This window comes from Gopherus flavomarginatus, chromosome 4 (assembly GCF_025201925.1).
Source record: "Gopherus flavomarginatus isolate rGopFla2 chromosome 4, rGopFla2.mat.asm, whole genome shotgun sequence".
Classification (NCBI taxonomy): domain Eukaryota; kingdom Metazoa; phylum Chordata; order Testudines; family Testudinidae; genus Gopherus; species Gopherus flavomarginatus.
Window position 1 is genome coordinate 85,889,206 of NC_066620.1, and position 15,902 is coordinate 85,905,107.

The 15,902-nt window shown below is 41.6% G+C and overlaps 1 protein-coding gene across 4 annotated transcripts in view; it reads left to right on the top strand.

Annotated features, from left to right (window-relative positions):
* The window catches only part of CAPN9 (calpain 9), a 53,470-nt gene that overhangs the window by 21,938 nt on the left and 15,630 nt on the right, over positions 1–15,902 (top strand). For all 4 annotated transcript variants that reach the window (XR_007773829.1, XR_007773828.1, XM_050949081.1 and 1 more), the window contains exons 4-14: positions 823–956; positions 1,533–1,701; positions 2,674–2,757; positions 3,771–3,856; positions 5,801–5,878; positions 9,812–9,972; positions 10,698–10,855; positions 11,350–11,558; positions 12,563–12,599; positions 14,500–14,580; positions 15,727–15,784. Coding sequence is in view for 2 of the 4 variants with exons in the window: in XM_050949081.1 (XP_050805038.1) it covers positions 823–956; positions 1,533–1,701; positions 2,674–2,757; positions 3,771–3,856; positions 5,801–5,878; positions 9,812–9,972; positions 10,698–10,855; positions 11,350–11,558; positions 12,563–12,599; positions 14,500–14,580; positions 15,727–15,784 (1,255 nt within the window). In the remaining 2 variants the exon portion in view is untranslated. The remainder of the gene's footprint in view (positions 1–822; positions 957–1,532; positions 1,702–2,673; positions 2,758–3,770; positions 3,857–5,800; positions 5,879–9,811; positions 9,973–10,697; positions 10,856–11,349; positions 11,559–12,562; positions 12,600–14,499; positions 14,581–15,726; positions 15,785–15,902) is intronic.

A 15,902-nucleotide genomic window follows, 5' to 3' on the forward strand; every position in this document is an offset into this window, starting at 1 on the left:
GTAATGTATACGTTAACTGAAGTCTGTGCCAACACCCAGCTCTAATATGAATTCAATATAGTTTAAATAATTTACTACAGTTTATGACACTACAGCATGTATGAAGTCTCTAAGGATCAGGAAATTGATGCATTTCCAGACATGGCAGTTTGTTTCTAAGGAGTTTCGCAGCAGCTGTGTCTTTGTATTAGGGTGACCAGATGTTAAGGGGAAAATATCTGGACCGCCATGGGCGGGGGAAAGGGGGGCTTTTTTTTTTTTTTTACACTCACCCATCCAGGAGTTTGGCAGCAATTCGGGGGAGAGCCCTTCAGTCGCGGACGGTCTTCGGTGGTATTTCGGCAGCAGGTAATAAACTGCCACCAAAGATAGAAGCACCCGCCTCCGAAATACCGCTGAAGACTGTCTGCGACTGAAGGACTCTCCTCCAAATTGCCGCCAAAGACCAGGAAACAAAATACTGGGACAAATGGTGTGCCGACCGTACTCTGGTTGGGATGAGGGACAAACTCCTCAAAATTGGGACAGTCCTGATTTTATCGGGACGTCTGGTCACCCTACTTTGTGTCAGGTTAGAAAATAGAAGCCCACCAGTTTCTTTATTGACTTGATTGAGAAGAGGCTTAATGGGGGAAATGTGGTGCTTACTTTGGGCCAGATTTCACCTGGCTCACAAAAACGATGTGTTTTTAGTCTTATAACAGCCCCCAGATGTTACTGAGATAGTTTAGGAGCATGGGAACATGGTAGTTAGAGAGGCATGCTAGCCTTATGAAATATTACAAGTTATCAAACAATTCTCTCACGCTCCATTCAACACAGTTTTGGCAGCACAATGAGTGGCTGGATATTGTTATTGATGATCGATTACCCACCTTTAAAGACCGCTTGGTTTTTCTACACTCGGCTGAACACAATGAATTCTGGAGTGCCTTACTGGAAAAAGCCTATGCCAAGTAAGTACTACCTACCTTTGGTGCATGCATTGCTCAGTTTGTCACACAATGAAAATGGTCAGCTTTTCTTTGTTCAATGCATTTTCCTCAGCCTTGACCTGGAGATACTATGTCCTAAATTAATCCCCAATGGATTGATTTAACTTCCAGTAATGTCAATGGAGAGACTCCAGTTGGCTTCAGTGAGAATTGGATCAAATCCTAAAACCTGCTCTTTGTTTTTCTGCTGAGAGCGCTAATAATGATGCCAACTCTTATGGCTAAAAACTAGAATAAGACTATCTACTGGTTTTGCATCCAGCAGGCCACTGAACAACTTAAAGTATTGTCACTGCCAGTCTGGGCTGGAATTGAACCAATACTGAATTAGAAATTAGGATGAGGAGGAGGTAAGGGGCTACAATGTAATTAACAAGCTGGGACTGAGATTCTCCTCTCACTGAATCCAGTTTTTACTTGATTGACTTCAGTGGAGTTACTGCTGGTTTACACCAGTGTAAATAAGAGAGAATCAGGCTCCGTGTAACCTAAAAAAGTTTTTAAAAACATTTCTAACTACTGATGTCTATTTTTCAGACTGAATGGGAGTTATGAAGCCTTAAAAGGAGGCAGTACACTGGAAGCCATGGAAGATTTCACTGGAGGAGTTGGAGAAATGTACGAAGTCAAAAAGGCTCCAGAAAATTTCTATGAAATCTTGGGAAAAGCTCTTGAAAGAGGTTCAATGGTGGGCTGTTCTATTGATGTAAGTAAAACACTAGAGAGGATGTCGTTTTGTGGGGGGTATTTTTTAAGTAAAAATTTTTAAAAATCCAGCTGAAATTAATAGCAAATAGTTTGCAATAGTAGCAAATAAGCACTGCAATCATTTATAACCAATAGCTGTAATCTAATGTACATGCAATACCAGTTTAGTCATTATGGCAGCTGCTCAGAAGAAGAGCGTCATTGGATTTCAGCTTCATATGTGCAATTAATTTATGTATGGAATGTGTGTAATAACAGTGAATTTTATTTCACGGACCCAACCACCTGACCTGGGTCAGAGTTAAATCTGTTCACGGCCCTGTCACAGGGTAGGAGTCAGTGTCTACTGGCTTCAATGATTGCTGTTACAATTCTTGTGCTATTATTATTTTTGTCTCCAATCTGGAAGTAAGCTCTGCATGGGCACAGAGGCCTTTGCAGAGTCAGTGCTTGAGTTTGTAAATTAATGTTGTTGTTCATGAAAGATACCGGATTTACAACAATACTGGAGGGTTGGCAACCCTATTTACAACACCATAGAAGAGGTACCACATGGGCAGCTGCTGTAAGCTTCCTTACACTACTCTGCCAATGTCTCTTATATGTGAGCTAGAGGAACCTACCACAGGGGTAAGAGAAGATAATTCATTCACTATTCCCACTAGATTCTTGGTCTTCCCCCCTGGAACTCTGGGAGCATTCCTACTGATGACAATCTTAGTAGAAAGTCCCATGTTGTGAAAAAATAGAATGATTTTTTGTGTGTGGAGAAAGTGTCTTCCCTAAAAGGCTGTGCCAGTGTGCAGTATCGTAGAAAAGGAAAAGCTATACTGTCATTCACAGTACTTTTTAGTACTGCCGCTGACTTCTTAGTGTATCTAGCTGCGGCGGGCCCCGATACTGACAGAGTGTCACCATGTACAATGTCCTCTCAAGGAAGGGTACGTCAAAGTGTATTTTCATATTTCAGATCAGCAGTGCAGCTGAGTCAGAAGCTCGAACCCCTTTCGGCCTTATAAAGGGTCATGCTTATTCAGTAACTGGTATTGACGAGGTATGTCCCAATTGTTGCTATGTTGACAGTATGTGGTGGAGAGTGGGCTGGCAAGGGGTGCAAACTCAAGTGGTGGAAACCTAGCGCTGGAGAGTGAACTGTCACAAATCCTGTTCTCCACACTTTCTGGATGCAGTTTGTCTGGAGAATTGGAGTGGCTGCACTGTACGAGGAGGGGACAGGATTTTGGCCAGCCACACAGAGCATGCCCCTTCTCCCTCCATCTAAAGTGTTGTGCTCAGCTTCTTGTGCCTAAAGGAACTTAGGGCATGATGCCTGGGAGCCAGAGGACTGTATGTATCCTCTGGTTCTTCCCTAGAGCTGACTGAAAGTTTTCAACTAAAACTCTTTTTTGGCAAAAAAATGTTGATTCTGACTCACTAAAATATCTTACGAATTTGCACTGATTTCACCAAACTGATTTGGTTGGGAAAAAGAATTATGTAAAAACCAACAAGTTTAGTATTGACATTTTGTAAACAAAGCGGGTTGATTTTTTGGCTCAAAACCACTTTTTATTTTGAAATGTCCTTTCCTTTCATTTTTTAGAAATTAAAAATATTTTCAAATGCACAAAATTGAAACGGCATGATTCATTTGGGTCAAAGTGGTTTACTCAACCTGAAATATTTTTTTTCAACTTTTTGAGGTTTGCCAGAAATATTAGACACTTTTATTTTCAGTTCAGCCTGAACATTTCTTTTTTAATTTACAGCAAACCAAAAACTCCATTATTCACCCAACACCACTCTTCTCCCCTATGAAGTGAAACTAGAATCCAACCCCGGTGGGAGGTTTCTCCTTCCTCTCCACCATCTCTTCTACCCTGGGCACATTTACTCCTGCTGAGTTCCCCAGTGCCCAGCAGAGTTATCCAGCCTATTCACTCTGGAGGAGATTGTCTCTTAGTTAATGACAGCAGCCAGCCAGGGATTATTTATTACAGTAGCAATAGTCTCATTATATTTTAAGGCCACTCAGGAGTTTCCCTGTTTTTGTCTTCTTTTTTCTAGGTGAGCTACCGAGGCCGAAAGGTGCAACTCATACGGCCAAGAAATCCATGGGGGCAAGTGGAGTGGAAAGGCCGTTGGAGTGACAAGTTAGTTTTATGTATAATAACTATTTGTATTGCATAAAGGTCAGACTGATGAGGAGGGAAGTCAAGTCAGTGTTCTGTATATAGTCTTCTGCAGTTATTTGCAGCTTAAGCTGGTTTTCGGCCTTTTCTAATTAATAGCCTACACATGCAGAACAGGGCTGTTGTCATAACATCCTGACTTCAGTAGTGTCAAGACTGCTCAGTTAACATTTAAAGAGGCACTGTCAAGATTGTTTAGTCCCAAAATGTAGGTACTGCTAAAAATAGAAATATAATCCATTATTGATATAAATGTCATTATTTTTAAGACAATTCTAGTGGAAAATGTATAATTTGTATTATTTAAACGTTCCCCTGCAGTATTTGCAACACAAACATCCAAACACTGTGCTATTACATGAGAGCTGGAAAGTGCTGAGGTAGTGTATAGGAATTGGACAATATCTCTTTAGATGTTTTGTGAGCCCTCTAATGGCACTCATTGTGTTCTAAGTTTCTGAAGCCAGAGCTCCAAGGTATATATATAGGTTGGCCTTGCATGTTTTGTGTAGCTATTAAAGACCATTGTTTGGACCACACTTGCCTGTGTGGTTCCTTCATATTACATATGCTGTGTAAAGAGCAAAAGACCCAATAAATGCCAGCTGGGAAAAAAGTGAAACTCCCTAGTCTCTTTCACTATCCAGTCTGGATGAAATGAAAATAATAGTCATTTTAAAAGCAAACAACAGAAATGGTAAACAGTAGATTCTATTTTGGAAATTCCTACTAGCTATATTTTTCATGTCTGATTACATTTATACATGGCCTGTTTCCGAGATCACTTAAATTGCTTTACCTCCATTGTCTTCAACTGAGTTTTTCCCGATTTACTCTGGTGTAAATGAGAGGAGATTCAGTTCCATAATATATCCTGACTGCCACTTTAAAAATGGTGAAATAATTAGCAGACTTGATAAATTTCCAGAACTGATTCAAATGTCCCTTCTCTTAAAACTATCAACAAATAAATCCCAGATATTTACATTTCTAAGTGTAGTTACAATTCTTTGTAAATTCCAAAAATGGGAGAATAATTGAGCGGTATAATTAGAGATGATTAAACCTCAAACGATTTAGCAGTTAAGCTTGGAATAGGTATCAGACCATTTGAGATTTTTACCCAAGGTGATGTATATGCCAAAAGGGGCTCTGATTCTCCATGTGGAACTGCTAATGCAGATCACAGTGTCCACACAGAGTCCTATGGAAGCCAGTGGGACTCCATATGGGCATGGGAGTCTACACTAACATGTTGACTTGCATGCCCCCTCCCCAACTCCACCCCTTCCCCAAATCCCCGGCCCGCTTCCTCCCCCAGGCTTGCAGCCCAAAAGTGCTGGGAGGGAGAGATGGAGGAAGAAGCCAGTAGTGGTACTTGTAGGAGGCGGAGCAGAGGTGAGCTGGGGCCCATGGGCACGGGGAGTAACCCGGGGGGGGCCAGGAACTGCTTCCCGCCCCAGCTCACCTCCACTCCACCGCTGCAATCCCCCGAGAGCGCCACATCTCCCCCCTCCCTCCCAGGCTTGCCGCAGGGAAGCAGAGGTGAGCTGACACAGGGTGGGGTGGGGATGGCGGCAATTTTTTGAGGGCCCGGAGCACCAGATTTGTTAATCCACCCCTGACTATGAGAATCATTGCAAACACAGTGGTACTGTTCAATACAGCAGTGTTGTAACCTCAAGATTTTACATGTGATCCTGCTCTGTCTAAGTAGATGGAAAGTTTGCCACTGGTTTTAACAGCAGCAGGATCAGGCTCCTTAAAGGCACCTGTTGCGGCTACTGCTCAAATAAAATCAATCTGAAAGCGGTGTGATCTGCTAACATATCCAGCTGCTGTCTTTGAGCCAAGGGAAATGAAGTGCTTGATAGCCTTGTAAAGCTTGACTTTGTTTCCTTGTAGTTCTTCTGAATGGCAGTCAGTCAGCCCATCGGAGCGAAAACGCCTGTGTCAGACAGTACTGGATGATGGAGAATTCTGGTATGGTACCTCTTTGAATTATAAATATGCTGATGAGAATAAATACAGTCAGCAGGCAGGCCAAGTGAGGCAGAGGAGGATAGCTCTAAACTGGGAAATTAGTGCTTTAAGGGGACTGGTACATTATAACCTGATATAAGTCACTCTCAGTTTACATATTCTTAATAACAGAGTATATCGTTAAGATGTTTATAATGCATACTTAGCAACTGGCATTAATATATTTAAAACATTGTGAATTCTAAACTTCTCAAGATTGAAATGAATGACACCGTGATTGACTTGTTTCCTGAAGGGGTTAATCAGACACAGGTGATTTGCACAATGTAAGGAATGCTTCAAAAACAAGTCTGGCAAGTTTTATATTGTCTAAATACTCCACTCCTGTACATCACATTTCATCTTACTAATGCCATTTGAATTGGGTGATTCTCTCAATGCAGCATTTGCCACATTACTTCTTATGTGCCACACCTGATGAAAGAAAGACTCATGAAGCTACACAAATGCTCTTGGCATATACTATGTGTGCTGTGCATCCTTAAGGACCTGAGAGTAGTGAAATCAGCACAGAGCAGCCTAACAGCTTCTGAAGAGTTTTCAGTTGTTTTTTTCTCATATTTTGCTGTCATTTAAAGCAGTGTGGTCTAGTAGATAGAACACTTGACTGGGACTCAGGGGACCCATGTATTATTCCAAGCTCTGCCACTGGCCTGCTGAAGCTGACCTTGAGCAAGAAATGTCGCCTCTCAGTGCCTCAGTTTCCCATCTGTAAAAGGATGCTGACCTCTTTGTAAAGCGCTTTGAGATCTACTGGTGAGAAATGCTATATAAGAGTTAGGCATTATTTAGAATTCAAAACAGCTTTGACAAATTGGAGAATTAGTCTGAATTCAATAAGATGAAATTCAGTAGAGATAAGCGTAAAGTTCTCCACTTTGGAAGGAAAAATCAAATGCATGGCTATAAAATGGGGAATAACTGGCTAGTGGGGTAGTACTGCTGAAAAGGATATGGGGGTTGTAGCGGATCACAAATTGAATATGAGTCGTCAATGTGATGCAGTGGTGAAAAAGGCTAATGTCATTCTCGGGTTTGTTTATAGGAGTATTGTCTGTAAGGCATGTAAGATGATTGTCCGGCTCTGCTTGGCGCTGATGGAGCCTCAGCTGGAGTCCTGTCTCCAGTTCTGGGCACCCCACTTTAAGATAGACATGGAAAATGTGGAGAAAGTCCAGAGAAAAGCAACAAAAATGATAAAAGATTTAGAAAATCTGACCTATAAGGAAAGGTTAAAAAAAAGTGGGCCTGTTTTGAAAAACAGTCTTGAAAAAAGAAGACTGGGGGCAGGGACCTCATAACAATCTTCAGATATGTTAAGGGCTGTTACAGAAAGGACGGTGATCAATTGTTCTCCATGTCCACTGAAGGAAGGATGAGAAGTAATGGGCTTACTCTGCAGCAAGGGAGCAAGGTTAAATATTACGAAAAACTTTCTAACTATAAGGGCAGTTAAGCTCTGGAATAGGCTTCCAAGGGAGATCATGGAATCCTCATCACTGGACACCTGTCAGGGATAGTCTAGGTTTATTTGGTCCTGCCTCAGCACAGGGAACTGGACCTGATGACTTCTCAAGTTCCTCTACAATTCTGTGATTCTGCTCAACATCTTAAATGTTCAGATTGTGAGCTCTCTGTGTTATGTGTACAGCACCAAGCACAATGGAGTTGAGGGTGTCCCTAGATTCTACTGCATTAGACATAATAATAAGATTTAACCATTATTAATTAATTATTAATTTCAGGGATCTCAACAGATATTTACTTTGCAAGCCATTACATACTGCACCTGAAAATTAAAGGGAAAAAAGGAAACAAACAGCTCGCTAACAGTTTAAAAACCGGAGCTATTCTATAGCTTCTGGATATGACTAGCTTTCATGCATCTCTCAGAGCACATGGATTATGTGCTATGTTATAAATAATAATAGGACCTACATGTGGAGGTTTTTTCTGTCATGTTTTACCAATTTATTCGCATGCATTCTGTGTGGGCTCATCTCAAATAGAAAAGGGAAATTTGTCAAAAAAGATAAGGCAGTTTAAAGCAAGACAAAAGATCAGAGTGGCATAAAGTAAACTACAGAAGGCTTCATGAACTGTGTCAAATATGGATGAAAACACATTTTAAGACATTTTAAATGGGAAATATGTTTTTGATAAGAATTTTTGTCTCTTTTACCCTTTGGGTTCCTGGTAACTAGGAACTAGCAAGACCTTCAGGGTAACATGTTCAGAGCTAGATTCTGATCTAAGTAACTTACAAAGAGTTACTCTGGATTTATACCAAGAGTAACTAAGGTCAATCTTGATAAGGGAGGGTAGAGAGGAGAGGCAAATTCCACACTCATTATTGTGCTTCTACCAGAGGGGAAAGATTAACTCAGGGGCTAGTTAGCAAATCAGCTTCTAATTCTCTGTCTCTGCCTCCCTCCCTCTCTTTCAAAGATGTAGGGCCATATTCTCCTCTCAGTCACTCCAGTGTAAATCCAGAGCAACCCCAACAAAGTGCTGATAAGTACTTCACACGTACATCAGTGTAATGAAGAGCAGAATTTGCAGTACTTGGCCCAAAAGACATAAATTATGCAACACGGCCAGGAAATTTGTGCCAGGTACACAAACGCAAAAGGGGTTGTTATCCAGCCCTTATTCTCAATGTATCAAGGACAGACGTGAGATGCTGGAGTGCGCTCGGCTTGCAGAGCTAGCAACACATTGGAGGGAGACACAATACAAAAAGGGAGACACAGACAGTGAAATCAAACTGTGTCATTTGCTCCCTTATCAAAAATGTGCGGTGAAAAGTTTCTAGGACAACGTAAGTTAAAGTAACCCTAGACTCCTATTACTCATTCCACAGAATATGGAATCTATTATAGCTGGTGGGCCTGTGATGTTGCTACCCCTGTGTGCTATTGTGAGGATTGCATCCTGTCAACACCCACCCATACACATTCCCTGGAGCACACTGGCTTTTTCCTCCTATTCATTTGTGTCATTCAGCCACTAAGGCCCAGATCTTCAAAGGCTGATTTCAATGGATGTTAGAAACCTAAATATCTTTGAGGATCTAGGCCTACCTGCCCAACTTGATACCTGGTTTCCACTACACTGTTTTCCTGCTCTATTTCCCGTGCTATCCAGCAGTGGCTGCTGTGTTGCACACCAATCTCTGACTTGGTAAATACTTCCCCTACTGGTTCTTACTCCAGTTCAGTTCAGGTCTGAGTGCCGACCCGTTCACAGCAAGCAAAGTGCCAGTGGGCCCCTCCAATGTCTTGCTGCACATTGGGCTGTCTGCATGCTTCTTGGTATGTGCTTTGGAATGGTGGCACACGGCGTATTACACTTGGTGATAGTTCAATTTTGCCAGACCTTTTACTCCCTCCGTACTGTTTTTCCACTAAAAAGGATCACTGGGCCCAGGAGTTGTGAGACTAGAAGACTAGAGCCTCCCTTCTTACACCAGCTTTACACTAGTGTCATTCCGTTGGGGTTGATTCTGCTCTCTCCCTGACGCTGGTGTAAATCAGGCGTAACAGATTAAATCAGTGGTGTCTCACTATATTAAGACTGGTATAAGAGAGATCAGAATCAGGCCCATTGGGGCCAATGGAGTTACTTGTGATTACATTTGTGTAACGGAAAAGAGAATCAGGTCTATGGGGAGATATCTTCAACTGGTGTAAATCAGCATAGCTCCAATGATGTCAATGAAGCTACACTAATTTACAGAAACTGATGATCCGTCCTTATATTCTGATACTCTGCATTTTGAATTGGTCTGTGGGAGTAGTTTATGCCTAGGCTGCTGCTTCTGCTCAGTCACTAGTGTGATGCACTGATTGGTTTCCCTTCCCTTTCATTTAGGATGAACTTTGAAGACTTCAAAGCACATTTTGATAAAGTTGAGATCTGCAACCTCACCCCAGATGCTCTTGGGGACAATGCTACCAAAAAGTGGGAGGTGACGGTCCATCAAGGGAGCTGGGTCAGGGGTTCCACTGCTGGAGGATGCAGAAATTTTCTAGGTGAACAGAGATGTCTTTAGAAAAATTTCACACTCCCGTGGAAGCATCCATTATAGACACAGAATTCTTCACCCCTTTGTAACGTCCACAAGCATGTCCTGAATAAAGCCAGAGGAGTCTCAATTAGCTGAAACCCAGCAAAATATCAAAAGAGTCAGCAGATTCCACTAAAGAGAAATAATTTTCTTTGTCTTTCAGTTTTGTACACCTCTTTCTCCTTTCATGTACATTTGTGCAAACTCGGAGTAACTTCACTGAGGTCAGTTACGTTACACCCATGTCAAAGGGCTATAAGTGAGAAGAATCCAGCCCTTTCCATCACATTCTGATCATGCTGGTGTAGACTTGAAGTCACTCCCCTGACTGAATGCAGTTACGCCAAATTTACACCAATATGAATGAGATCAGAAGTTGATCCTTTGTGCTTTTATATTTTCAACAAAACCCCATTTAATTGTCTTGTAACTTTCATCTCCGATTTAAACCATTGCTGTTCAATGAGATATTGGGTCTAAATTCTGCTGTTGTTTATACTAAAATCCAAGTCCCTCAGGATTTGGCTCTTTGTCTGCAGAATTGCACTGAAATCATCAAGATACATAATGGAAAATGGAAAAATAAAACAAGCATAAAACCCCCAAAGCTCAAATTACTCTCTATTGTCCTTTTTGGCTCAGTTTAATTTTTTTTGAGGGGAAAAATGTCTGCGTTCTTTGCTTTGGCAGACACCTTTTGGACCAATCCACAGATCAAGCTGCATTTGACAGAGAAAGATGACAGTCAAGATGAATGCACATTTATAGCAGCTCTGATGCAAAAGAATCGACGTAAACTCAGGAAACTCGGTGCTGAAATGCTGACAATTGGCTATGCTATTTATGAGGTACTTGGTATTTTACGATGTAGTAGCCATGTTTGCTCTTTCTCTCTCTGTCCCTCGTATCTCTGTGTGTGTCAGTCTAGATTTCTGCATCACACCCATTGCTGTGGTATGTAATCACTTGCATTCTTTAAATAATGATGAGAATGGTAGCTTTCCCTTTAAAATGTCCTAATATTGGTGCAGAAGGACTTCGCCAAAATGGATTTTCTTTATCCTAGAGCCCCTGCATATAATGCCTGCCTGACCTTAGAGTCTGAGAGCTAGATTCCCCTGGCATCCAAGCTCCATCCAGCACAAGAGAGTGGGGTGGGAGGAGTGACAGGGGCTAATGGTGACTTCCTGATCCTAAAGCCAGTGAATCATGCATGAATCTATCCCTATGATTCTAGATCAGGAAGGGAGGTGGGAATCTGACATGTCTGAACCACACACTTCAGTTTCTTTGCATACAATAATGAATAAACCTGAAATCCCTGCTTCAAATTCTATTGCAGAGCCCTAGCAAAGATGGACACTTGAACAAAGACTTTTTCAGATACCACCCTTCCAAGGCAAGGAGTAAAACCTACATTAATTTAAGGGAAGTCTCTGACCGAGTCAAGTTGCCACCTGGGGATTATGTTATTGTTCCTACTACTTTTGAGCCACACCAGGAAGCTGACTTCTGTCTGAGAATCTTCTCTGAGAAAAAAGCCATCACCGAGTAAGTAATCAATGGGGAGTGGTCAGTCAAACAGATCTCCTGCAATGTCCAAAACACTCACACACCAGTCATGTTAATTGGGTTTTTAAAGAACCATGAGAGATTCCTGAGGGCATTCTCCCCATCTTACTCCAGGCAAGAGACCCCAAAGATGAAGAACCATCCCTCCTATCCACTTCCTGCAGTGCCCTTGCCTGCTATGTGAGGCTCCCAATGAAATAAATGGAGTTCATTGCCAGAGCAACTCTTGTAATTAACAAAAGTTAACCTGTGGTGCTGTGCACTAGATCTCAGCCAGGGGAATCTAGTAAACTCGGCTTTTCCCCTTTTCTTTTTGTTTGTTATTATAGGGTGTGTTGTTTTTGTTTGTTGGGGGGGTTGTGTGGGAGGATTGGCAGTTTTTTGCAACAAAGTAAGGAAGAAAGAATTAGACAAGTTTTTGAACTCTGGTGAACGCTTCTATTTCAGGAGGTCCTAAATCAGAAACCCCTTTTCCAATACACTTTAAATGTGGTAGAAAAATTCTACCATGACTCCAGACTTAATTTTCCAATTTTTAGCCCATTCTCGCTATTTTCGTGAGTATTAGGAGGTGGGGAAATCAGACTTGTAATGAAAACTCAATTGCAACCTTAACCATGAAGAGTCAGTAGCTGCTCCGTAGTACATATTGTTCTGCACATGTAATAATGTTCCTGTTTGTTTCCTGTCTGAATGAGCATGTTTAATAAAGAATAAGTTATTTTTAACAAGCATTTTCACAACCTATAAAAAGTGAAATTAACCCTTGTACAGATGGCTCACACTAGGCCTAGGAACCACTTAAATTCTCTTTTGAGTTTAAGTGACGCAAAGACCTGACCCTCTGCATGGGGATGAATTTCACTCAAAGTGAATAATTTGTTCAGTAAAAATACTATGTTTGCTTTTACTTCTGGAAAATTTAAACAGAAAGGATCCTCAGCAAAGTCTTTTGTTATTGAGTACGTTTTTGTTTCCCTCAGGGATGTGGATGAAAACGTTGACATTAATCTCCCAGAGGTAAATCTACAGAGCTAAAATAAGGAGTGGATAATTCAGCATAATCCAATATGCTCCATTTGTACTTTTTCATTTTACTTGAATTTTATGAGAATGCCAACCTTGTGTGTGTGAAATCTGCAGTTGTGTTGAGTTTAGTAAAACAACCATAATAATACAATAATAATAATTAATAATTCTTCCAATTGTTTGCTGATAGGCAGCTGAAATCAGAAGGAAATTAAGGGCTGGCTCCTCACCTGGTATAAATCAACATAGCTATTGAAATCAATGGACCTGAGCCTATGTGCACCAGCTGAAGATCAGGCCATTAGCTGTACTGTGCAATATTACACAGTTAGAGGCACAGAATTTATTCACACTCAAACATGCACACATATTCTTAGAACATCTTGGGGTCAGAAGCTTGGTACTGCATTTTCATAACAATGATTAGACAATTTTTGCTGCTGAACATTAAGCTGATTTTTACACTTAAAAAAATCTGACAGGCAGCCCTTGAACCACTTTGTAGTCACTATATTTGGGTGTTGACCAAGCTAGATCTTATTTTCCTTATTCCTGCAAATAGTCCCACCGATTGCAGTGGAGATACTTGTGGAAGGAAAGTAAGCCAAGGTTCAGCTTTGCATCTCTTTTACTCAGTTTTCCCCTTGCTTCCACGGACTGGGTAGCAAATTGAGCTTTACATTTCCAGATTCTCAAAGTCACAGTCATTGGTGATGTATATCTATTCATCTAGCCTAGGTATAAATTAATGGAGATATCCCATCTCCTAGAAGTGGAAGGGACCTTGAAAGGTCATTGAGTCCAGCCTCCTGCCTTCACTAGCAGGACCAAGTACTGATTTTTGCCCCAGATCCCTAAGTGGCCCCTTCAAGGCCAATGCACAAACCACTGAGCTATCCCTAGGCCCTGCCATATGGTATCTGAATGGCAGTAGATAAATGGTGGGCTACGTGTCATGTTGGATGTATATTGGTCAGAAAAATGAGTGTAAGTGTCAAATCAATGTGACTTCCACCATGTTGGCATTCAGTGGATATATAGTAACTTCTTTGTTGGGCACCGTGCGGAACCTTCCTCACTTAGTTGATTCTCCTTCGGTGCACACCCTTCCAGTACATGGGCATGCAAGTTGCACTCATTTTGTACAGCCACTGAGCGTCAAAATAGGGCAAGTTACACTACTTGGCTGCCTACATCTATTTTATGATCAACTTACACCCAGCCTTATATTTCACACAGTAGTTAATATCATCACTGAAATTTGGCCCAGAGACTTCCATGACAGTTGCACCTGTTTATCCCAGGCTTCACTTGGCTAAACGTGGTTATAAAATGGAAAACTGATAGTTTTGAGACAATGTAGCATTGGAGGCCACCAGTGATCAGCTGTTCAGCTCCAGTGCTCTGCCTGCTCCTTAGCCCGTGCTATTGAGTACTCCTATTGGAAATGGAAGGTGAAAATTTCTAAGACTTTGGGTGCTCGGGGAGGTTAAGTTTTTCATATGTAATACAACTTTCAGATTTTGTTATATCTGTTTCAAGATGCATAGCACTCCCAAATGCGCTGAAAGCATGGCTGGCTTGCTTAATTGTTACCCTGCAATTGCAGGGGCCTCAGGCATCAGTGCATCTCAGTTCCTCCCGTTGGCTGCCTGTGACACATCATAATTTAGTTTCCTGCGGGCTGTAATACTTGGGTTTTGTTTCAGTTTTTGAGTTTAGTGTGCGGGTGCCAGCTGTGTCCCTCTCTTATGAGATACAGGAGGCCAGACTAGATGATCTGGTGCTCCCTTCTAGCCTTAAATTGTGTTACTGTGACTGTTGCTCATAATCTGTGTGCAGAAACCAGTGTTAGCACTCCAATAGTTTTCATGTCTCCCTGTTCTTGTAGCCCCCTAAACCAACCCCACCGCAACAAGAAACCGAAGAAGAAAAACAGTTCCGGGAATTGTTTAAACAGGTTTCCGGAAAGGTGAGTGCATACTCAGAACGCTTTTAGCTTTGTCTTATGGTGATGACTTTGATCTAACGTCATGCTTCAGGGCTTTAGCTGGTCCCCTGAGGTGGCCAGTAATTAAATTTTTCCCAATACACACTTGTAATCTGGGGGGAGGGGGCCTCCCCTTCCTCTGACACAGCAGAGATCTACCACAGGGAGAGCCGTGATTCCAGCTGGGGTGGGCCGGTGCTCTAAGGTGGTGCAATCAGGCTGGTGAGTCTTGTTCGTATGATCATCAGATTTTGAGTCAGGAAGGAATCTTCTCCCAGGTCAGATTAGCAAGGAAACTGGGGGAGAGGGTTGCCTCCTCTGCAGCATGGGCCGTGCATCTCTTGCGAGGATCATCGGCATATGTCTCAAACCCAATCAATTCCCTGGTATCACAGGGGCCTGGGGCAGTGGTCTTTCCTGTTCTTTGCTTGTGGCACACAATAGTTTTGTCTCCTGAGGACTAAAATGCTTTAGTTTAACTGACATCATTGGGCTTAACACAGAGGTATTTGGATGAAATTTAACGGCCTGTAAAGTACAGGAGGTCTGATGATCCCTTCTAGCTTTAAACTTTATGAAACTATAAAAATCATGAATGTTTTACAAAAACTGGGATGGGAACAACCCTATGTAGCTGAAAAATATATTTCTGTTGTCACATAAATCCACGTGAAGTGAAAATTCAGGGTTCCATATGTAATATGTTTACTTGCAGTATATATTCAGCCACTAGATGTCTCTGTGTCCTTTATAAAGTTCATAATCATGTGGTCCCTGGTAAACAAAGGAGACAACACTAGAACACAAGCTGTGAGGGAGCCTGTTTCTATCTGAAGCTGCAGTTATTTTGTTTGAATAAACACCTCCTGTTTGAGAAGAACTGTGCTTCCATGTAACATGTCAGTGAGCAGCTCAGTTGTATTTTGCCATCTCCTCCTTTTTTTTCAATCCTTCTGTCTGTGTGATTCACTATTTCTTGGATTTCAGCAGCAAGCTGTAAATCCAGTGACTGTAGTGCAGTAGAGTTTTGTGCTTGTCAGATCGGTGATATTTGGATTCTCTTAGGCTTTCCATATGTCTGATTCTGGACACCCAAAAGTAACAGCTGCTTTAATTTCTCAACTCTAGGACATGGAGATAACTGCAGAGGAACTTGAATATGTTCTGAATGCTGTATTAAAAAAAGGTAAGTGTTAATAAAAACTTTTTTTGCACTTATATAGCAGCTTTCATCCAAGGACTTCAAAGGGCTTTAGAAAAGTGGATATTATCCCCAATTTACAGATGGGAAAACTGAGGCACTG